General features: G+C 52.1%; 1 protein-coding gene across 7 annotated transcripts in view; it reads left to right on the plus strand.

Annotated features, from left to right (window-relative positions):
* LARGE1 (LARGE xylosyl- and glucuronyltransferase 1) overlaps positions 1-22,718 on the plus strand; it is a 541,701-nt gene that overhangs the window by 512,728 nt on the left and 6,255 nt on the right. For all 7 annotated transcript variants that reach the window (XM_027592150.2, XM_027592145.2, XM_027592147.2 and 4 more), the window contains 2 exons: positions 16,902-17,048; positions 22,208-22,403. In XM_027592150.2, the coding sequence (XP_027447951.1) occupies positions 16,902-17,048; positions 22,208-22,403 (343 nt within the window). The remainder of the gene's footprint in view (positions 1-16,901; positions 17,049-22,207; positions 22,404-22,718) is intronic.

Genomic DNA, 22,718 nt, shown 5'->3' on the forward strand with positions numbered 1-22,718 from the left:
AATTAAGTTTTTCATTGTAATTCCCGTATAGTTAACGTACAGTGTAACATTAGTTCAGGTTCGATATACTGACTCAACTCTTCCACACATCACCTGGCGCTCATCACCACAGGTGCACTCCTTAATCCCTATCACCTGTTTCATCCATCCATTTCCCCCCACCCACCTCCTTCCCTCTGGTAACCAGCAGTCTGTTCTCTATAGTTCAGAGTCTATTTCTTGATATATCTCTCTGTTTATTTTTAACTTTGCTCATTTGTTTGGTTTCTTAAATTCCATATATGAGTGAAATCATACAGTATTTGTCTTTCACTGACTAAATGACTGCTCTTAGCATGATACTCTGTAGCTCCATCCATGTCATTGCAAATGGCCAGGTTTCATTCTTTTTGTGGCTGAGTAATATTCCTTTGTACATATGTACCACAACTTCTTTATCCGTTGGTCTTTCGATGGACACTTGGGCTGCTTCCATAACTTGGCTATTGTAAATAATGCTGCTCCAAACATTGGGGTGCATGTATCCCTTTGAATTAGTATTTTTGTATTTTGGGGGTAAATACCCAGTGGTGCGATTGCTGGATTGTAGGGTAGCTCTATTTTTAACTGTCTGAGGAACCTCCACACTGTCTTCCAGAGTGGCTGCACCGGTTTGCATTCCCACCTAACGGTGCACAAGGGTTCCCCTTTCTCAGCATCCTTGCCAACACCTGTTGTTTCTTGTGTTGTTGATTTTAGCCATTCTGACAGGTGCGTGGTGATACCTCATTGTGGCTTTGATTTGCAGTTCCCTGTTGATGAATGAGTGATGATGAGCATCTTTTCATGTGTCTGTGGCCATCTGAATGTCATCTTTGGAGAACTATCTGTTCATGTCTTTTGCCTATTTTTTAGTGGGATTATTTGGTCCTGGGGTGTTGAGGTGTATTGTCCAGTCTTCTTTGTAAAGTACACATGTGGAGACTGAGACCGGAAAAGCCATGGCTTGCCTGTCTAGAATGACCGGACATTGTGACTTTCTTCATTTTTCTGCTCCATCCTTCGTATTCATTCGTCTTTTCATTCATTTAGTGGGTGAACTTTTATAAGGTACCTACTACTATGTGCCGCCATATGTGTGAACCAGACATGGGACCTGTGAATCCCAGCGCCTACAGACCAGCAGGAATGACAGTTAATTAAAGATGCAGATTCTTTAGGTTCTGTGATGGGGGTGTCCCCTCCCAGTGGGGTTCACCTAGTCTGGGGATGGGAGGAAGGGACGTCCTGAAGAAGATAGATCCAAACGGAGGCTGAGTTGGAGTCCGCCAGTAAAGGTGGCGACGTTCCAGGCAGAAGGAGCCGTCCATTCCAGAGGTACAAGGTGGCCGGGGCCTTGACGGGGAGAGCAACAGGAGACGATGTGGCCAGAAATGTAAGCTGGGGTGGGTCCCGCAGGACTTCTTATAAAACATGCTGAGGAGTGTGGGCTCCGTGAGGTTGGAGAGCAGTGGAAGATCCCTGGGAGAATGGGCAGATCGGATGTTCATTTCGGGAAGACCATTCTGGTGGCTTTGCGAAGGATCAGAATCGGCGGGGCCAGAGCAAGGGGGTTAAGTGAGGGGACTATTGTGTCAATCCAGGCGAGAGGCACGGAGCGCCCGATGCAGGGGTCAGAAGCAGCAGGGTGCCGGGTAGACAGAGCAGTGAGGGGTTCGGCAGCTGAAGTCGGGAACTGTCTGCCAGGGTGTCTGGACTTTGAAAGGGAAGGTGGGAATCTCCCAGGTGCTGCCACCCGAGCCTCCCTTTGCAAAGCCTACGCCCGGAAGTCCCGCCCCTGTGGCCCGTCTCTCATGCTGGTCGCCTCCTGCTCTGCTGCGCCCAAGTCCTTCCTGGACTGGGCAGGATATCATGGCGTCGACTTTTGAGCGTTATGGTGGAGAGGACGCTTGCTGAGGCCCAGGACTCTTGTCCTCCTCACCCTGGTGCCATAGTGAAGTGTGTGACTTCCAGCAGTTCTGTTTTCAGCCTGTTTCCTCATTGTCGAGTGAAGAAACGCTCGTATGTCAGGCGTCATAAAGGCAGACGCTCGCAGGGGCCAGGACCTTAGCCCAAAGGAGCCGAGAATGCCGAGTAAGATTCTCTGGAGAGACCGTGGCTCCCATCTTTGGCTCCTGGCTTCTGTCCGCTCCAGATGTGGCATGATTGCTTTGGGGAGAGTGGGCGGCAGGGCTCAGGTCTTCATATATTTTTTTTTAAAGACTTTATTTATTTGACAGAGAGAGACACAGCGAGAGAGGGAACACAAGCAGGGGGAGTGGCAGAGGGAGAAGCAGGCTTCCTGCCGAGCAGGGAGCCCGATGCGGGGCTCGATCCCAGGACTCCGGGACCACGACCCGAGCCAAAGGCAGACGCTTAACGACTGAGCCACCCAGGCGCCCCTCTTTTTTTTTTTTTAAGATTTTATTTATATAGTTTAGAGGGCAGGAGAGTGTGCGAGCAGCGGTGGGAGGGGAGGAGGGGCTGGGCGAGAGGGACAGGAACAAGCGGACTCCGTGCTGAGCGTGGAACCGTCAGCAGGGCTGGATCTCATGACCCAGAGATCACGACCTGAGCTGAAGCCAAGGCTCCGATGCTTCACTGACTGAGCCCACCCAGGTGCCCCAGTCTTCGTGTTTTTCAAGAGGAGCTGGATACTTGGATTTTGATGTTTTGATTTTTAATGTTGACAGCTAATTTTTCAAAATACACTATGGAGTCCCAGAACAAATATGTCTTCAAGCTGAATAGAACCGCCCGCCCCCACCCTGTACCACCAGTTTCTGACCTCTCACCTAGGTAATTCCTAGGCACCAGAATTTTGAGAACGGGTAAGGAATAGGATTCTATCAGAAGCCCCAAAGAAACATGCGCTGTTCTTTTCATATGAAGATAACCATATTGGCTTGCCATTGGCTTATGGAAAATTTTCTTCCAGTGAGTGGGATGAGTGTGTTCCTGATCCAAACACTAAAATTGGATGTGCTTCGTGACCAGTATTATATCGTTAGTTTGGGATGAGGTTACGGGTACGGTTTGCCATGAGAGTCGTGGACCCAACAAGGCCCGCGGACCCTCTTAGAGACTAACTTCTTCGGCAAGGATGCCCAACCAAATGCTCTACCCAAACTCTGTCAAGATGTTAATAATATTGCAAATGCTAATGCTGGCAGTTACAGGTTTTTGAGCCCTGAACCTGTGCCAGCCGTGGTTCCACACTTCTCTGTGAGGTACCAGTTACAACAGGTGGCCAAACCAAGGCCCCAGCGAAGCTAAATGTTAGCGTCAGCGGGGGCAAGTGGACTTCCCTCTAGGACAGCCTGCTCGCTTCTGGAAGGGGCCAGATCCCTCTCAAAACCCCAGGACACCAAGGCAGGCTGATTGGCAGCCCTCTCACTGGATCCCCCCTCCCAAACAATCATATCTCACCCTTTTTGGGGAGGGGGGCTACTTGCTTTCCCCAAACAGTTCAGCATCAGTGCTCCCTCAGCGGTTGCTTAGCAACCAGCGAATATTATAGCAAAAACAAATGGATCAATTGGAAAATAATGAAATCAGTTATTTGCGTGGACACAGCTGCAGATTTCCAGTAAAATCTCTCTCCCACCCCTTCGCCGGTTTGTTCTAAAGAAGGGGCTTGTGGATGTGCGACTTTCACTCGATTTCAGAAACATCTGGTGGGACTCAGCAGGGTGTGGCAGAGTTGCGCTTAAATCCTGGGTCTGGCGCGCTTACCAAGTGTGTGACTTGGGGCGGCTTACTTAGTCTCTCCTGTCCTCTGTTTTCTCAGTTAATAAAGGGGCTAATGGCCTCCTGCAGGGGGCTAGTAGGGATTCAACAGGAGTTAATTTTCTGTCCCGCTCACAACACTCAGAACTGCACTTCTTCACCAGGCCCCCACCCCCGACCCCTCCCGTGGCAAACTGCCAACTTCAGGATAGCCAGGTCACTCCAGATAACCATCACAGCCGTTTTTCTGATAAACGGAGAAGCTGTATGCTTACATTCATTGATTCAAAAAAATATGTAGTGAGCACCTGTTAAATGCCAGGCAGCGTGCTCTGCCTTGTGACAGGGCCGTCCCTGGAGTCATTCAGACCTGCCTTTCAACGCTGAGCACTCCTTACTCATCATTCCGTTGACCTTCGGAAAGGTACTTAACTTCCTGTAACTTTTGTTTCATTTGTGAAATGGGGATCGTATTACTTCTTCCCTCTTAAGGTCCTGGGAAAATGAAATGTAATAGTATTTGGACAGCACCAGGCACAGTGCTGTGAATCATGCTTCGTTCCAGGACCTTGCATGGCTGGGGCTACCACAGTGAGCAGGGCAGGCCGGCAGGTGCCTGCCCTCATGGGGTTTACGTTCTAGGGGCCCCACCCTCAACTATAGTTGTCGCTGTCATTCTTGTTATCAGTACAGAACCGGAGAGAAAAGATACAGGGGCACAAACTCACAAGCAGATTGACCCAGTACGGGTGCACAGGGATGACCTCGAAAAGACTCGGATAGTTGGTGATGGGCCTGAAGGACTAACAGGTATAAAGGCATGATACATCTTGGCATTTTCAAAGAATGTTCCAGAATAGCAGAGGAATCGAAAGTGGACGGTAGAAAAAAGCTCCCTTTAGCTGGGACATTCCATATCCATGAGACTGAGCAGGCTCCCCACCTCTTTCATTAATCCTGCAGAATCCACATCTTTGTTCAATCCCTGGAACTTATAACATCTGCTCTGTCCTGTAAATGTCGCCTTTGCTTTCTAGGGGACACACACGCCACCCTGTGTGGAGACTATATTCTGACAGTGTACAGGAGTGACAAACTTCAGTTTTATTCTGTTCCCTCCAGGATGATGGCTAACCACCCTCCCCCATCAGATGTCCCCTGGCACACACAGCTGCTCTATAAACACTTGTTGAATGAGTGCTGAAATTTGAACAAGACCAGGTAGAGATAGCACCCAGGCACAGCCAACTGGCTGCCTTCCATGAGCCGTGACTAGGTGGCACTTCCTCGGTTTAATTCATCATTTGAGTTCTGCTATCTCGATGACATTTCACGTTTACTGAGCACGTACTATGTGCCAAGCACTGTAGCCAGCACTTTGCATGTCTTGTCATTTAACCTCCTATTAGAGACGAGGTGGTTTAGACTAAGTAGCTTGCCCTCCGGTGTGGCATTGGCACGCGGGCAACTCGCTTTTCCTGGGCTTATCTGAGATGTTCTATCCTTAACCTGTTTATTGATCCCATTGCCTGATGGGCCCATCTCCACCACCACCATGATGGCCAGGACCATCACCGCGGGTCATATTTGGAAGTTCATTCCATGCATTGGAGAACTGTCTTGGCGTCTGCATGAGATAACCCATTTAATCCTCATACCCCACCACACCCACAAAGGTGTCACTTGTTCGAGAGCACAAGATGGCGAGCGCCCAGGTGGGACCTGAATCCAGGCCACCTGCCCCAGAGCTGCCCTCCTGACTTCGGGGGGACTGGCTGCCCTCCTGTAACCCACAGTCAGCACCTGACACATCACCAGCCTGCAGAAGGCACTCCTGCAGAAAGCGTAGCCCTGTGGGATAATTAAATAGGGGTGAATCAGGATGTTGGGAGTTACAGGAGGTGATGAGTACCGAGTCCCCGGCACAGAGCCTGGCTCCGTAACTGGAGCTGTTTCGTGTTTTTAAAATTGGCCCCCAAGCTCATTTTTAGTTTCTCTTTCTTCCTTACCCCTCTCTGACTGACAGGTTCTCTCTCTGGATATGTTAATGCTGTCTGTTTAGGAGCCACCGGATCTTGCTGGGGGCCTGGGCTCCCCCCTGGCTCTCCAGAAGATTTTGCCCATCTCCGGCCTCATCCATTCTGTGTATATTTTACACTTAGACTCTCCGTGGGCAGCCTTATCACCCTTATTTGCAAGTCTTTGCTGTTGTCCCCACACACCTCTTGGAAGCCTGTCTGCCAGGAGCTCATTTCCTAAGCAACCGTAATAGAGGCTGAGCACTTGTTACCTGTCTCCGTGTTCGGTGTTCGGGGAGGAAGCAGGAGCGGCTGGGCCAGGGCCTGCCTCCAGGTTATCAGCGCCAGTAACAAGTGCACTCTGCTCCTGCCTTCCCCGGCCCCAAGGGAGGTTGCTGAGTCCTCAGAGGTGGTGCTTAGATGATGCCCAGGCATCCCGGTGGAAAGCCATGCTTCTATCTAGTGCTGTTGCAGCTAGGCAGTTTAAGGGGCATGGGGGGCAGCCCGAGACGGGGGCCTCTGCTAGCCTCCCTGAGATGCACGCACACACATGCACAGGTACACATGTGCGCACACGCCCGCGCACACATGCAAATGCCTTTTGTTGCCCCTCCCTGGTTGGTTACATCTGTGGCCGCATTAGCCTGCTGCTCCTCACCACCTGCCCGCTCACTCGCGGGTTTGGTTTGCACGCTGCCCACGCTCTCGGTTCCAGGAAGAAGCTGAAATCAGAAAGGGGTGGGTGAGTCTCAGACGTGTGCCTCAGCTTTCTCTCCTGGCAGGGATCACCCCCACCGCACGCGTGTCCTCCTGGAGAATGTCGCAGGAGAATATGCAGGCACAGCAGTCTGTGGAAGGAACGAGAAGAGCACTTGGCAAGCGCCTTCTGTGCACCCGGGGCCGTGCTCGGTGCTCGACACATGTTCCCTTTTTTATGACAACGCAGTCAGTGCTCAGGGCCTTCATTCCCATTATCCAAGTGGGAAGATGAAAATGCAGAAGATAAATTTGCCCCAAAGTCCTGTGGCTTACGTGGCAGGACTACAATTTCAGCCCTGTTTTGGAAACTGTCATCTCCAAAGGACGGTCTTCACAATACCATCTTCTTCTCCATATGCCAACCACAGACCGATTCCTTCCTTCCCTGTACATTTGTTGAGTGCCTACTGTGTGGAGCTAGAAACCCAGCCATGAGCAAGGGTCACCCCTGACCTCAGGCCTGGCAGGGCCGGTAGGTGCACATAAGCAACTGCACGCTGTTAGAACCGCCACCTCCCACCATCGCCAGCGCGTGAAACAGTCCCGAAAGAACCAGGCCCGGAGATGTGGCTCGACATCCAGGGGATGCATCAAGGCCAGGAGAGGGGGCAGGAGAGGGGCCGGGAACCAAGCTCCTGCTGCTGGCTGAGCACAGAGCCTTAATAGAAAGGGTGAGGCTGTTCTGGGGTTTCTGAAACAGGTGGGCGCTCCAGCACAAAGCTGCCTTTCTGCCTCCTATCCCCTTTTAATATAACTTTCACCTCAGTCCCCGGGAACTTGGGAGAACCGCTTGGACTCCTTACAGCTCGGGTTTGATCAAACAGCATGCCCTCTGACATTGGGCTGGGCTCTGCCAATCCAGCGCTCCCGAGGGCTGATGAGCCTCCTTGTCACCTGGCTTTGTGATGGCAGCCCCGGTGCCTTCAGGCCACGGTTCCTAGCAGTGTGTCGCTTGTCAGCACCGGCCTCAGCCACTCGTGACATTGCCACAAATATCAGCTCAGCTAGTTCCGTTATGGGAGCAGAAGTTCGCATGGACGCAGATCGAGGATCCCCCCCACCACTACCCCTGTCCAAGGGGTAGAGGCCACAGGAGGTACCCGGATGGTAACCAGCACCACGAGGACTGATGCACAAAGCAATTCCCTGATCCAAGCCGTAGCAAGTGGGAAGATGCTTCCAGAATTCTGGGATGGAGTTCCCCAGCTATGGGCGGAGGGAGTGGTCTTAGCGCCAAAGGAGAGAGGAGGTGAGGAAGATGAGCATGGACAAGTCTGCCAGATTTGACAAGGAGGGGACACCGCTGACTTTGGCCAGGTCCAGGGGGTCAATGGCAGATTCCACTAGTTTGAAGGAAGGAAATCACCAACGTAGGAGGCCCAGTAAAGCCAGTAGGTCAGTGCGCACGTCTCTGCCTCTCCAGACACTGTCTGCGTGCCGGCCTTTGGCTGTGTCCCTCCCTTCTGGTCCCACACTGCTCTTCCATCAGCTGCCTTGACCCGTGGACTCCAAGAGGCTCATTGCTCCAGTTGCAAAGTCACTGCATTAACAGACTTGACTCAGACAGAGCCCGTGATTGATGATCTTTCCCAGTTATTTCTAAGCTGGTGCAGCCTTAACGGATACAGCGATTGCCTTCCTCCCTTGAGGATGACGATGTGATGACAGTGGGTGCACCTGCCAGCTAGGTTATAAGGCAAATTGCTGAACCTCTTGGAGTTTTCATGACTTTATCAGTAAACCGGAAATACTAGTGCCTCTGTCACACGCGGCAATGATTAAAGAAGTGAAGAAAATTAAAGAAGTAAAGCATCTAACGTGCTTAAGGTGCTTGGTACTAAATATACATAAGCACTCTTTATTACCATGTATCCACCACCAACAGTGTACCGAGCATTTCTAAGAAATGCAGTTCCCCCCAAATCCTGTATGCTTTCTCATTTCCAGAGCTTTGCAAATGTTTAGAACCCCCTCCACGGACGCCCTAACTCCTGCTTCTTAGAGGACAGTGGTGGGAAGCTCTCTACGACCCTGCACCACAGAGCCCGGGACTGCTGTCTTCCTCCCTCCCTGCACTGTGAGCTCGGCACTCCGTGTCTATGTCTGGCCTCATAAATATCCATTAATTAATGAGTATATTATCTTAGTTCTCTTAATAACCAAGTCTGTGAAATATTTATTATCAAGATAAGGAGACAGAAGCCCAGAGAGTTAAGCAAATTGCCCATGATCACACAATAGTGCAGCAGTGGCATGAAGACAGGGTCTCTGTTGTCTAAAGGATCGCGCGCTGTTTCTTACTATTCGGCCTCCCTTGACACGGGCGTCCCCCTGAGAGAGACTCGGCCCTCCAATGTGTTGAAATAATTTTAGTTGGCTCCTCCTGAACCATCAGACGGTCTGGCCACACGGCGGATGCCGCGATCCCAGGGGCCTGCCGCGGGCCGGAGTTGAAGAGCATTGCGGCGACAGGCGTGGGTCCTGGCTCATCCCACCCCCCTGCCCTTCCCTCTCGTGTCTGCCCGGCACTGAAGGCTGGCGTCCACTGCTCTCGAGCAGCCTGCCTGCCCCAGCCCTGCAGCTGTCTGGGCCTGCCCCCTTCTCCCCCCAACACCCAATGCCGACAGACTGGAACAGGAGATAATTGCAAAACCATCTCGTTCTGTTTTAAACTTGACTGTGCTTTCTCTTTATTTGCGTCAGAGGTAGATTACTTCTCTCATTTTGTTTTCGTGAAGGTGACACCAGATTGGGTTGCCAGTGTCCAAGCCCACACCCGTGAGAGAGGAAGCGTTTGTTTCAGGGAATTCTGAGTAGAGTCAAATGCATACAAGGAGAGCGGAAGGAGTCCGCTGAGCCTTTAAGGGAAATGGGCATGTAACTCAGGTCCCATTTTCAGGCAAGCGTGACCGTTTTGGGGACCCTCAGAGGGGGTCCTCCCCTCCTCCCTCCCACCTCATTGCTAAAGGGTTGAGTATTAGGAAGTTTGACATAGTTCCTCTCCTCTGCACCATGTACGTCAATTCTTTCCAATCTCTAATCACTAAGGTGAAACTAAACATTTTTTACGGCCAAGATACTCGTGACAAGGTTGTATGTTTTTGCCAAGTAGAAGGTCCCATTTCGTGGTCGGTTACCCCGGCCTCTGTGGGCATCCTGCTTCCACTGTAGCCAGCCCCCGCTCTGACCACCCGTGTGCACTCCGGACGGGGGACACGGGGCCAACACGGTGACGTCATCCCACTCCTGACCAACGATTCGACCCTGCTCTTATGTTGACTTGATTCGTTTCTGCAGAACTAGGGCAATGCCTCTCCAAATGGCCATAGCCTGACGCCCTCCGACTAGCTGGTCTCGGCTTCTTCAGGTCCTGTTCCGGGTGCCAGCAATCAAGGAGGAAGCCACGTTGCCAAAATCCAGCCCCCACCTCTCGTCTTGACTTCTCAGCAGCCTCTGACTGCTGATGGCCCCTCCGTTTCTTTCCTCTTGGCTTACTGAAGTGCATCCCTGTCTCCAGGTGGTTCTTCGATCTTCTGAGTCCCTCCCTATAGTGCTCATCGATGGCTACCTCTCTTCTCCTACCCTCCCTCGGTGATGTTGTTCAGTCTCGTGGCTTTAAATGCACCTGCCACTGATCCCCAGAATATCCCTACCCAGCCCTATCTCTTGACCTCAAAACTCGTATAATCCAACAGCCTCCTCATCATCTCTGCCTAGTTCTCTCCAGCATCTCAGAGAAACTGTTCAAAACCTAAGTCTCATCCTCCCCAAAAAGCTTACACCAGCATCTCATTTGATGGCCACTTCGGTCTTCCTGTGATGCAAGCCAAGAGTCCTGGGTCATCTCCAGTCCTCCGCTTTCACACCCCATGCCCAGTGGGCAAGGAAATCCTGCTGGTTCTAGAGCCAGGCCAGTTCTTTTCGCCTTCATTGTGACTCTCGAAGTCCAAGCTAGCTCAGCCGTATCAGCTCAGGAGCCCCCTACTCGATCTCCCTGCTTCCACCATGCAACCGTGCCGTCTGTTACCACCACAGAAGCCGGAGGGATTCCTTAATCTAGAAAGCAGCTCATGTCACTCCTTACCTCAGCGTTCCCCAGTGGCGCCCCAACTCACTAAGTAAAACCCCAAGCCCTCGGTATCGGTTTCCTCTAGCTGTGGTAACAGATCACCACAAACGTGGCCGCTGAAAACCACACAAATGTTTTATCTTGCAGTTCTGGAGGTCAAGGATCAGAACCCGGTGTCACGGGGCTGAAATCAAGGTCTCCACAGGCTGCGTTCTTGCTGGAGGCTCTAGGGGAGAATGTTTCTCGCCCTCTAGGGGGATCCACGTTCTGTGACTCGTGGCACGTCATCCTCCCTCTGCTTCCATCATCGCATCTCCTTGCTGACTCAGACCCTCCTGCCTCTCTCGTATCAGGACCCTTGTGATCACTCAGATAACACAGGGTCCTCTTCCCGCATCTCAGCATCCTTAATCACATCTGCAAAGCCCTGCTTGCCATGGAACGTTCCAGATCGCCAGGTGTCTGGGATTAGGACATGGACACCCTTGGAGGAGAGAGGGGTGGCGTTCTTTTGCTCCCTCTCAGCCTTCAGTGATCTATGAGACCGTCTAGGACCTGCACCTCTCCCGCCCCCACTGCCTCTCCGGCCCCATGTTTAGGGACTCTCCCTGTCCCTTATTGTGCTCTCGTCATTAGGGCCTCTGCACTGGCTGTTTCCTTAGCCTAGAAAGCTCCCGCCCCAGATCGCCGCGTGACAGCCCCCTCCCCTACTGCCTACCCTTCTCCACGAGGCCTGCCTGCACCACCACCCCCATCTCAGACTGCAACCCGTCCCCCAGCCCTGGCATTCCTCACGCCCCTGACCCAGCTCTGTTCTCCCGCACGGAAATTCTGGCTTTCTCTGGCTTTCTCCGTAATTCACTCACGGTTCTGGCTCCGTCCCAGAAATGTCAGCCCCACGAGGACAGGAATCTCTGCCTGCTGTGTTTACTGATGTCTCCCGAGTGCGCAGTGCCTGGCACGTGGTGGAGCGAGTGAGGAAACAAACCGGCGGAGCCTCGGCCATCATTGGCGCCAGGCTTTGTGACCGTGGTCGGGCCGGCGCCCGAGGATGGGCAGCGGTCGTGGTCACGGCCAGGGTGCATGGGGCGCTTCTCATCTGCAGGGTGTGGGGACTGCTTGGCCCTCACAGACCCCCAGTGAGATCACTGCTGTTGTCACCAACCCCCATCATCACTGACTCAGGAAGTGGAAGAGGGAGGACAAGTAACCGGCCAGAAGGCGGACCTGGGCAGCCCGAGGCCACGTCCCCACCACTGAAGTCGGAAGAACTCTGCCACACACCATTGTTCCTTACTTCTCTGAGATGCTTTCCCAAAATCTCTCTGTGCCGGGCTCCTGGGCTGTCTCCCTGGTGACAGAGACCCGCCTCGAGGATGGGGTGAAAAGGAGAGAGATGGAGGGGTACGAGTGTGTGTGTGTGTGTGTGCGCGCGCACGCGCGTGTGCCCGTGTGTGGGTGCGCGTACTCACAACCCACTGCCAGGATCCCGTCGCGGGGTTTGGTCATTCTAAACCCCAGGAAGCCCATCTTCCTCACAGCGTCCCCTTTGTGCTGTGTCTCTGACATAATGCTGAGCCGTGCGAGTCTCCAGGCGGCCCCTGGCCACCCACTCGGTTGGTATAGGAATCCTCACTACCCACTCACGTTCTCCCCCCTGCTCGCCGCTTTTCCCAGGTGGGTGCCAAACAGGCTGTGAGCTATTTGCACACTTGAGTAAGTGGAGGGGAGACGCTGAGGGAAGATGTGCGGGAGGCCTGGGGGGCTTGAAGACAGACGCTGCCCAGTGCTCAGTCCCTCCCTGCCCCAGCCAGTCCCCGGTGACCTCCAGCTCCACCAGATCAGAGGGGCCAAACTTACTCTGTCAGGAACACCTGAATAGTTTCTGACAGAAGGATCCAGAGAGCTGGCTGGAGACTGAGATCTAATATATTCTGTTTCCATAGATAAGCAGGTTGGCAACAAAATCCTGCCCTGGTTGCAAGAGTCTGTTGCCTTTCCTGACTCCTCTGCACTCACCCATCTCCGGCAGGAGGCCCACCGGTAAGCCGAGGCAGAAACGGGAAGTGGGCTCGTTTGTTATCAGTTACTCTAAGTCAGGCACTGGGTCAGGCCCTAGGGGACTGTTTCGCTTCATCCTTTCAGCGACCCTGATTGATAAGGGTTATCATCTCCATTTTATAGCCGGGGAACCTGTGACCACGAGAAGTTGAATATCGTGCCCAAGGTCATAAGAGAGTGGCGGGCAGAATTTGAACCCCGGGGCCAGCTGGTTCCAAGTCACGTGTATTTGCTTTGCTCTCTGTTGTACAAGCAGGGTTCTGAACTACTTCAGTAGAAACCTTCTTTTAAGAGTTCTTCAGTCCACAAATGTTGTAGTAGGTTTGGGAATATTTCTGAAAGGGTCTTGGGTGAGAAGCAAGGACGTGCATCAACCAGGATTCTTCAGAGAAATAGAACCAGCAAGATGGAGAGTTCTTTTAAGGCACTGTGAGGACTGGCAAGTCTGAAATCCGTAAGACAGGCCAGCAGGCTGGAAACTCAGGCAGGATTTTGATGTGACAGTCCAGAGGCAGAATCTCTTCTTCCCCAGGGAAGCGCAGTGTTGGCTCTGGCATCCTTTGACTGATTAGATGAGGCCCACCCACATTGTTGAGGCCAGGGGCATTTAAAGTCAACTGCTTGTAAACATTAATTATGTCCACAAAATATCTTCACAGCAACATTTCGATGAGCATTTGACCAAACAGCCGGCACCCTCGGTGAGCCAAGCTGACACATAAAAGCAACCATCACAGGCTTAACCACCATACACACGGTGCTTAATGTGGGCTGGGCATTGCACCAAGGACTCCCATGTGCACGTGTGCTTTTCCTCACCAAAATATTTAACAAGAGCATGAACTCTGAGACTCAGAATGGTTCAAGTGACTTTCTAGGAGGAGCAGTAGAGTCCAAGCTAGAAGCCAAGTGTGTCTGATTGCTACTGCACTAGAGTACCTTCCAGAATCTTCAGTGTCACTCTAGATTTAACATTCTAAAAGATGTGAGACATGACCCAAAGCCACTCAGCTTGTCCGGGCTGGCTGCAGCACTCACATCTCTTGGCCCCCAGTCTAGCCAGTCTCCCCAGAAGATTCTGCTCATTTGAAACACTCTTGTCTCCTGCAGGACTCCCTTTCCAGATAAATGGTGGAGGCACATTGTGCATCCCCAGGGGCTCAGCAAACCCCCAGCAAGGGAAGGATAGACCGACAGGAAACCTTGCGGAAGGGCCCAAGGTATATCATTCCCAGCTCAGTGAGCAGATGTGCTCGGAGTCAGTATCCTGAAACCACTTTATTGCTGAAACTTCATAATGAGACCCACTCAGGACATCAATATCCAAACGTCTTTGGACTGAATCTGAAATGGACCTATGTAGTTACAAATCCATCTTGGTGGCAGTTTGTGTTTCAGTGAGATTAAAGGGAGTTTTAGAAGGCACTCCAGGATCTGACGCTCTCTATGCAGACAGAAATAAGAACTTTCTCAGGCTGCATTTTGTAAGGCATGCTGCTTGCTGGGTCTCCATACTCTGGAACGTGCAATGTACCAGTCAGCGTGCTTTGGTTGTAAGCAACAGAAACCAACAGTGGGCAGCTTCATTGAAATGAAAAGAAATCAAAGGAAAACAAAACAAAAAAAAAAAAAAAGAAAAAAACAGTTGAGTGGTATTTCTTATGGCACCAAAGTAGAATTTGGAAAACCGATACTTGAGACCATAATTAACCAGGGCAGCTCTGGGCCCCTCTGCAGCTGAAGTTCAGAAGCCTCTAGAGAACTGCCTGACGTTAGCGCATGTCGGCTCTTAGGTTTCCAATCTCGGCATCTCTGTTCAGATTTCCAGGAGTGAGAAACTGATTTGCTCAGCTTGAGTCAAGCATCTACCCCTGGCCCTGAGTTCCCAGAGCTGCTCCTACATGCAGGGACCATGAGAAAGAGAATCATCTTTGAGCAGGGCAGTCCGGGAAGTGGCTACTGTAACCGTGATCATAATAGTAACAGAGGCAGACACGTGCATCCACAGACCTCTGTTGTGGATGTGTGTACACGCTTTGCCCATCCCTTTGTGGTTCAGTGCTCCTGGCCTCCCACGCTTTTCCCAATTACCTTAAAATAATTAGCTGCAGATGCAATCTTGGGCTTTTAGCATCCTGAGATGTTTGCGACAAGAATGTGAATACCAGGCAGGAAGGACTCGGGCTGTTCTGTTCACTCAGTGTCTGCAAGTGCCTAGCACATAGTAGGTACGCTCCAGGATTGTTGAATGAGTAGCAGCCACCCATGCTGGGTGCCTCTCCTCTCCCTCCTTCCTGGTGGCTGCAGGGGCTTTGCCATCTAGTGAGTCCAAGGATATCCCCCAGACCCTGTGTCCCATCCCCGATACCCAGAACCGACAGATAAGGGATCTAGTTTTCCTGGAGGAAAGGCAGCAAGCCCCCATTCTGCCTATGTCCAATAGAGGATTGATTGAGAAGAGAATACTTGGCCATGGGTGAGGGAATCTCGGATGTTTGGAAACTGGGAAGTCATCGTTCGGAGAGACAAAGCAGGAGAGGAATGCAGACCAAAGCAGGCTGACTCAGGCTACTGGTCCTCCAACTGGCTAAATATAGCTCACCCCGATTCTATCTTGGTGTCATCCTTTATGAGTCTCCCCAGAAATAGTGACATCAGGGTCATATAGCATTTGGTATATATTTAAGCCTAATTATAAAGAATGAATTGCAACTGCTATTCAGAGGATTCTAAAATGACCTGGTCCATCTCAGCCACGCCCTCTCTAGGGGGCGCTGATGCCACCGATTCCCCCCTTCCCCCCCTTCCCCAGGGCTGTCTTCTGACACCAGTCCTTCCTCTGACCTCATCACTCATGGATACCAAACTCTGCCTCGTCCTTCTCAAACGGCCGCCCTGTTCTTGCCCCACACTGGCCTCGGCTAACACAGTTTTCCTTCGTGGTAGCATGACTCCCCTTTGCAGACCCATCCCTGCTTATGCACAAGCTCAAAGTGAAGTGACTTTAGTAATACAGCGATAAGTCGCATTGCTATGGAAGGCTGCTACTTCCAAAATACTTCCAGTATTTTGCAAAATGCCTTCCAACGCCTTGATTACCCCCAAGAAAGACTGCTTTCTCTACTTCAGAGATGAGAAGCAAATAGCCCTCCCTGGCACTGAGTCCCAAGAGCCAGGGGTCTGAGCAGGAAGCCAGAATGAAGTACCAAAGTCATGGCCAAAAGGGATCATCGGGAGATGAAGCCAGGGAATAAGGACCGTGTTATGGTAGAACAGTGACCATGTGTTGCTACAGGTCAGCCACGTACCAAGTGTGCCGAATGGTATTTGTATTTATGTTACCTCGTTCAGCCTCCACGACAGCTCCAGGAGGGAGGTAAATCATTGCCCCATTTTAGGAAGGAGGAACCTGAGGTAGTTAGAAGCTAAATTACTTGCCCAATACGGCAAGACTCACCAAGTGACGGAGCCAGGATTCACACCCTGTCTGTTCATTACAAGCCTCCTGCTCTGTGTCCCTCCCTAAGCCTTTCTCCCTTTCAGAATGATGGCCGCAGAGCTGGGCAGTGGCTGACAAATGTAGAAGGGCAGGAGCTGGGTCTCAGAGGAGTAGAGCAGAAGGGCAGCCTCAAAGGTGGGAGGGAGGAAGCGCGTGGAGAATGTCCCACCCTCACGTGGGATCCGAGCTCTGTTGTGTTAGGTGCTGGCGGCATAGGGTGGGTCTGGGGACTCTCAAGGCTCAGGGTCTGGGGGATTTGAGGGGTTGAGAAGTCCAAGAGATGGGACCCAGAAATGCCCAGGTTGGGGCTCATCTCATCACCTTGCTGTCCGACGCTCCCATGTGGCCAGTGGTGCAGGAGTGGAGAGCCAGCCCAGTGGACCCTGCAGGCTGGACTCCCAACTCCTGTGGGTCCTGGGAGACCCGCCTTCTGCACTTGGCTCTGCCAGGGACACTCACTGTGAAAGTGAGGGAGGGTCTCCCAGCCCCTCCTGTCCGGCCTGCCCTCGGTTCACTCTCCAGGGAGACTCCATTTTTTGACTCAGAGGCAGCCTTTCTTCTCTGGACTCCTGAGTGGTATTGGACAAGCTGCTTGGCCTCCCCGGGCCTCAGTTTCCCCATCTTTAAACTGAGGGTTTGACTTGGGCTTTCTGTCCTCTGCCCCCTGGGCCCCCTCCCTGCCCTCAGGTGGGAAAGACCTCTGCCTGGCCTCACGGGGACCCTGTCTCTGCCTGCCCTCTCCTTTCAGGAAGTCTATCATCCAGCTCGATCTTGCCAACACCAAGAAGGCGATGATCGTCCCTGCATTCGAGACACTGCGCTACCGGCTGTCTTTCCCCAAGTCGAAAGCGGAGTTGCTGTCAATGCTGGACATGGGAACTCTCTTCACATTCAGGTGAGGAGCCTCGGTGCCGGCCCCTGGGGGTGTGCGAGGCCTTCCTGTCCCCGGAAACCAGACACCAGAGCTATTGGCCCAGAAGTTCGCCGCTACCTTAGACCAATCTTAAGGCCAGAAGAAGCACCATTGGCCCCCAACTACGTCTTTGGAATTAGTCTCTCTTCCCACATGCTGTGTGCTTTGCTCTGTACGTGGGTGGTGGGCATCATGTGTCCAGATAGGAAGGTAGGTAGGAAGTCAGCTTACTCTTTCTGTCTGGGTTCCTGACCCTGTCTCCTGTCTGAATTCTCTCTTGGGTTTGCTTGCTTCTTCATTCATCTGGGAAGTGGGTCCATCCTGTTCAGCACCATGGTTGCTGTTCCCCTTTTCCTTTTTGGGGGAGTGGTCCGTACTCCGCGGTCCTCAGGCCTAGGATGGGTGTCGGTAGCTCCATCAGCTAATGGCATCTAGGTGACTCCAGGGTTGGACACAGCAGATGGGGCAACTGACTTTCCCATCGCCCGAGTGACAGTTTTAAATAAGCCCGCACTTGCCTGATGTTCCACGCCCCCCAGTCCTGCGGGGGCCTCGCAGGGGAGCTACCCCACCACCTGTCCGACGTGCCCAGGGAGTGTGTACAACGGTGCAGGTGCGAATGGGTTCCGACTCCCGGGAACAGGCTGTGGCATTTAGTGCCCTTGGGGGGCATAGGTGTCCTCCCCGGTCTCTTGACTGAGCGGTCTGAAGAGGGAGCCCCTGCTCCCATCTGCGCCTATCTTAAAGAGCAACCTCCACTTTGAACCGTGGAAGAATGGCCAACACTGCGTTTGAGTAAAAAAATCATACATTTCCAGGCAATCTGAATTTTATTGAAAAGCTTATATAATAATAACTTTGGTTTCTGTACTACTGTTAAGTGACTAGAAGTTTCTAGAAGGTTTTCTCAAACTTTATTTTGGGAAAATAACTATGAGATCGGTTATTCGTTCAACAATTCAGAGATGATCCTTTTTCACATTTTAAGCAGATAAACTGAGGAGTGGAGAGTCCTGCTGGAGCCAGGACTCGAACCCCAGCCTTCTTCCTCTATCCAGAATTCTGGAAAGTGGCCTGAAGTGGTTTAATAACTGCCCCCCCCAACTCAGACTTCTTTCTTCTTGGAAAGAAATAAAAACTGCCATTTGTTGAATACATAACTTGTGCCAGGCACTGTTGTCAGCTCTTGTAATCCTTACAACAAATCTGTGAGGCAGATACTATCATCCCCCTTTTACAGATAAAGAAACTGAGGCTCTGAGAAGCCAAATAACTTACCCAAGGACACACCACCAATACAGAGCAGAGCCTGGATTCAGTCCAGGTCTGAGGAGCTGCAGAGCCTATGCTTTTAACTCAGATATCATTGGACTGAGTCCTGAATGTTCTTACCAATCCATGTTAGGTGCAGGTAAAAATTGAGACTCTGAGAGCAGATCTTCATCCGAGCGTCCCACAGATGCCGTAGCCTGATGGCTCCACGCCTGGCAGATTTCCAGGGCCTCTTTCCTTCCATCTCCATCCCCAAGTGATTTGAGAACACATTTCAAGGCCACGTCTGTGGGCAAGGGAGCCCGGGTTTGACCTGCCGTTTCCAGGATTCCTGCTCTGGTCCACAGCTCACAAGCCATGAGGCCAAGTGCTAAATTACTGACCTTCCCCCCAAGAAATTGCTTTTGTCACCTTCCTTCCCCTCCAAACGATGAGCTCTCAAGTCTCCTTGCCGCTGAGACCCCCCTCCCATTGCAGCTGGAATGGGAAATCGTCCCCACCCCCGCTGGTGCTCTAGGTTCTCAGAGCGGGGTCCCTGGACGAGTAGCATCAGCATCCCCTGGGAACGTAGAAGTGTCAGGTCTCAAGCCCCATTCCGGATGTACTGGATCAGAAACTCTGGGGGTGGAACCCACTGATTGGTCAAACTGTAGTCTCCTAGGTGATTCTGATACGCAGCTCAAGTCTGAGAACCACTGCTCAAAGCAGGGTGCCCCCAGATCTCTCCGGAGTGGCATCCCACATGCCGTATCTAGGAAACCTCTCTCATCTCTGTTGTTTTGGAGGCTGCCTGGTGTTGATAATGTCAGAACAAGTGTGTCCCCTGGACTGATGGTGGGTTCCGGGGGGGCGGAGTCAGGCACTCACGTGCTCTTGTGGCAGGTGAACTGTCATGTCACCCTGATCCGTGCTGACCAGCTGTGTGGCACCGCTTGTCCGTCTTCCCACCGAGCTTACGGATGCTGCCCCCCCACCCGGGGGACAGGACTGACCCAGCTGCCCTCCCCCCTCTTCCTCTTTCCCACACAGTAGGCCAAGGGTTTGTATTCTAAATAAGATGGCTATGATACATTGACATCACGGAGAGTCAGCCCCCTGTGAACTGACACCATATCTAGGGCAAACAAGAGGGAGTAATGAGCGTATCTTCACTTTTGGAAACATTACTCTGTATCAGACACTGCCCTGGGTGCTTGATGTGAATTCACGTCGCTGTCATAAATCCGTGATGCGGGCATGATTCTCTCTGTTTTACCAAGAGAAAGAAACGAATAATTATTATTATTTATTAATAATTTTACCTAGAGAAGGAAACGAAGGAACAGAGGAATTAGGTACATTTTCTACACCTGCTGAGTGACAGCGTTCCAACCCAGACAGGCTGGCTCCAGAGCCGTTGTTTTTAGCCGCCTTGTTAAACTGCCTCTTAGGGCAGGAGCATTATTGAGTGCCTACTGTATGCCAGCACCGTGCCAAGCTCTTTATAAACATTTCCTCATTTAAGTTCCCCGGCCATTCAACAAGATAGGTGCTCTTTTCCCCAGGGGACACAAGATGGAAGTAAAGGCTAGTTTAAATGTTCTGCTGACCGAGGGCCTCCGCCCCTAAGCGACGGAGGCAGGTTTCAAACCCCGGTTCGGCGGCCCCGCTGTGCCGAGCTTGAGCCAGCGCGTGTGCCCGGCCGCTGGTGGTGCTGGGCTGCTCTGTGCAAGTGGCAGGTGTCGGGACCACCTGTCGAGCTAGTTCACGAATGGAAAATCCACTCCTTCCCGGCCTGATTCTTGGCTTAATCCCGACATCTTGCAGTATCCCTCCTTCTCACACTCCATGCCCTCGGTGTCACTCAGCCTCTTGTGTTCCTTCCGATCGTGTGACCGTAGTTTTGGTGGCACTTGCTGAATCCGTGGAGCTGGGGATTCAAGTCCCTGCCCTCGGCCAGCCTGGCCATTGGCCAGTGCCCATTCAGCCTCATTGGGCAGTTCACGAGGGTCCCAGGGAGGTCCAGCCTCTGGGGGAGGGGGGCGGGGGTGAGGGCGCAGAGTAAGCAAGTGGCCGCGTCCCCTACGAGAAGAGCGCCACCTGCCACACTGACTGCTGGCTCTCACTCAACCCTCATGTGCTCTAGAGCCTCCCTGAGTGGAGGTGGGACCCCGGACCGTGAGCTCCTTTCTCCCTGAAGCTCCCTAAGTTGTTGGGGTCCCACCTTTCATATTATCTTTTTCTGCAATGTTCTTTTCCCCTAACCCCTTGCTCTTGGGCCAGGTCCGCTGTTTCACGAGGCTCCCAGGCTCCTGCCACCTCTTTGTAGCTTCCAGAGGGAGATTCCTGCCCCACTACCTGCCCTCTCTCGTAGCTACCCGTCAGGTTTTGAGATTACTTGTTCATTAATCTCTTCAACTTAGTGCCCGATCACTGACTCTCTGCTCTGTAGAGGCTGGAGAGTGTGGGTGATGGGGACGCAGAAGAGAGATCACCCAGCATAGTGGTCCAGGGCCCTGGCTTTTGAGCCAGGCTGTCTGGGTTTGAATCCCAGCTCCATCCTTATTATTTGTAACTTGAGATTGAGTAAGTTATAAGAATTTAAAACTAAAGATACAATATTTACAATATACCCAGTATATAGTTAGTGCTTAATAAATGTTGGCTTATGATTATTGTTATATGGTTGTATTCATTTTCTATTGCTATATAACGAATTGCCACAAATTTAGAAGCTTTAAACAAGACAAGTGTATTATCTCACGGTCCCTAAGGGTCAGAGATCTGGGCATGGGATGGCTGGATTCTCACTCAGGGCCTCCCTGGGCTGAAATCAAGGTGGGGGCAAGGCTCCAGTTCCCCTCCAGAGTGTGCCACACTCCTCTAGGCTCCCTGACTTCCTTTCCTTGCACGTGGAGGACTATGGTCACCATTTCCCTGCTGGCTCCTTGCCACGAGGCTCCCACTGGTAGCTCACACGTGGCTCTCTTCCAAACCCAGATCTAAAAGTTCTCATGATTCAGCCAGGCCCACCCTCCCCCCACCCCCAGTAATTCCCCTTTATCTAACTCAAAGTCAACTGATTAGTAACCTTAGTTACATCTACAGGGATCCCTTCTGCCAGATGATGTGACATAATCATGGGAGTGGTACAGCCACGGGTCCTGCCTCAAGGGGGAGGACGCGGTACAAGGGCTAGGTCACCGTGTTCTCTGGTCGGAATAACCAGCAGAGACTTACCTGCAGTTAGGTCCATGTAAGTGATACAGAGCCCTCCAGGAATTCACTTACCCTTTCATTGTGAGAGTCTCCTCGTTAATGAAGAATGTAGATAACGGGCTGGATTAGTTTCCTAGGACTGCCGTAACAAAATACTACACGCTGGGTAGCTCAACACAACGGAAATTCGTTCTCTCATAGTTGCGGAAGCCAGAAATCCAAAATCAAGGTGTTGGCAGGTTCATTCTTCCTCTGAAGGCTCTAGGGAAGAACCCTTCCTTGCCTCTCTCCAGCTTCTGGTGGAGGCTGACCGTCCTTGGCATTCCTTGGCTCGTGGGTACATCACTTCAGTCTCTGCCTCCACCTTCCCATGGCATCCTCCCGGAGTGCATCTCAGTATCCGCATTTCCTTCTTATAAAGACCCCAGTGGTTGGATTAGAGCCCACCCTAATCCACCATGACCTCATCTTGATACATCCGTAAAGACCCTCTTTCCAAATAGGTCACATCTACACGTACTGGGGGTTAGGACTTCAACCTATCTTTTGGGGGGACACCGTGCCACCCACAACAAGGACTGCATCCGCAGACACCTTTTCTTCCTCTGAACCAGCACTGTTGCGGAAGCTGAGCTTCGTTTCACCCGGTGGCTTTTCTCCATGTGACCTAGGTACCACGTCTGGACAAAAGGCCACGCTCCCACAAACTTTGCCAAGTGGCGGACTGCCACCACGCCTTACCGTGTTGAGTGGGAGGCCGATTTCGAGCCGTACGTTGTCGTGAGAAGGGACTGCCCTGAGTACGACCGGAGGTTTGTGGGCTTTGGCTGGAACAAGGTGGCTCATATCATGGAATTGGATGCCCAGGTGAGATGGTGAGGCGTCGTGCAGTTGGCGCCATGGGGGGAGAAAACGTCGGCTTCAGGGCTGAAAGGGGACCTTGGAGGCCAGAGAACAGAGCCCTGAGAGGGAATGAAACGTGGTCAGGGGCCGGAAGTGAGAACGTGGCAATGCTAATTCTCATGGCCACTGATTCCCAAACAATTGCTCCTTCTCTACACCTTTGGGTGAGAGTTGGATTCCCAGCCAGGACCCAGGCAAGTGTGAGTGTCCTATGACAAAACATTTCACTCCCCACCCTCACCCAATTTAATGGTGAGGACAAAACACCATCACCATCTT

Source organism: Zalophus californianus, chromosome 9, assembly GCF_009762305.2.
Source record: "Zalophus californianus isolate mZalCal1 chromosome 9, mZalCal1.pri.v2, whole genome shotgun sequence".
Classification (NCBI taxonomy): Eukaryota; Metazoa; Chordata; class Mammalia; order Carnivora; family Otariidae; genus Zalophus; species Zalophus californianus.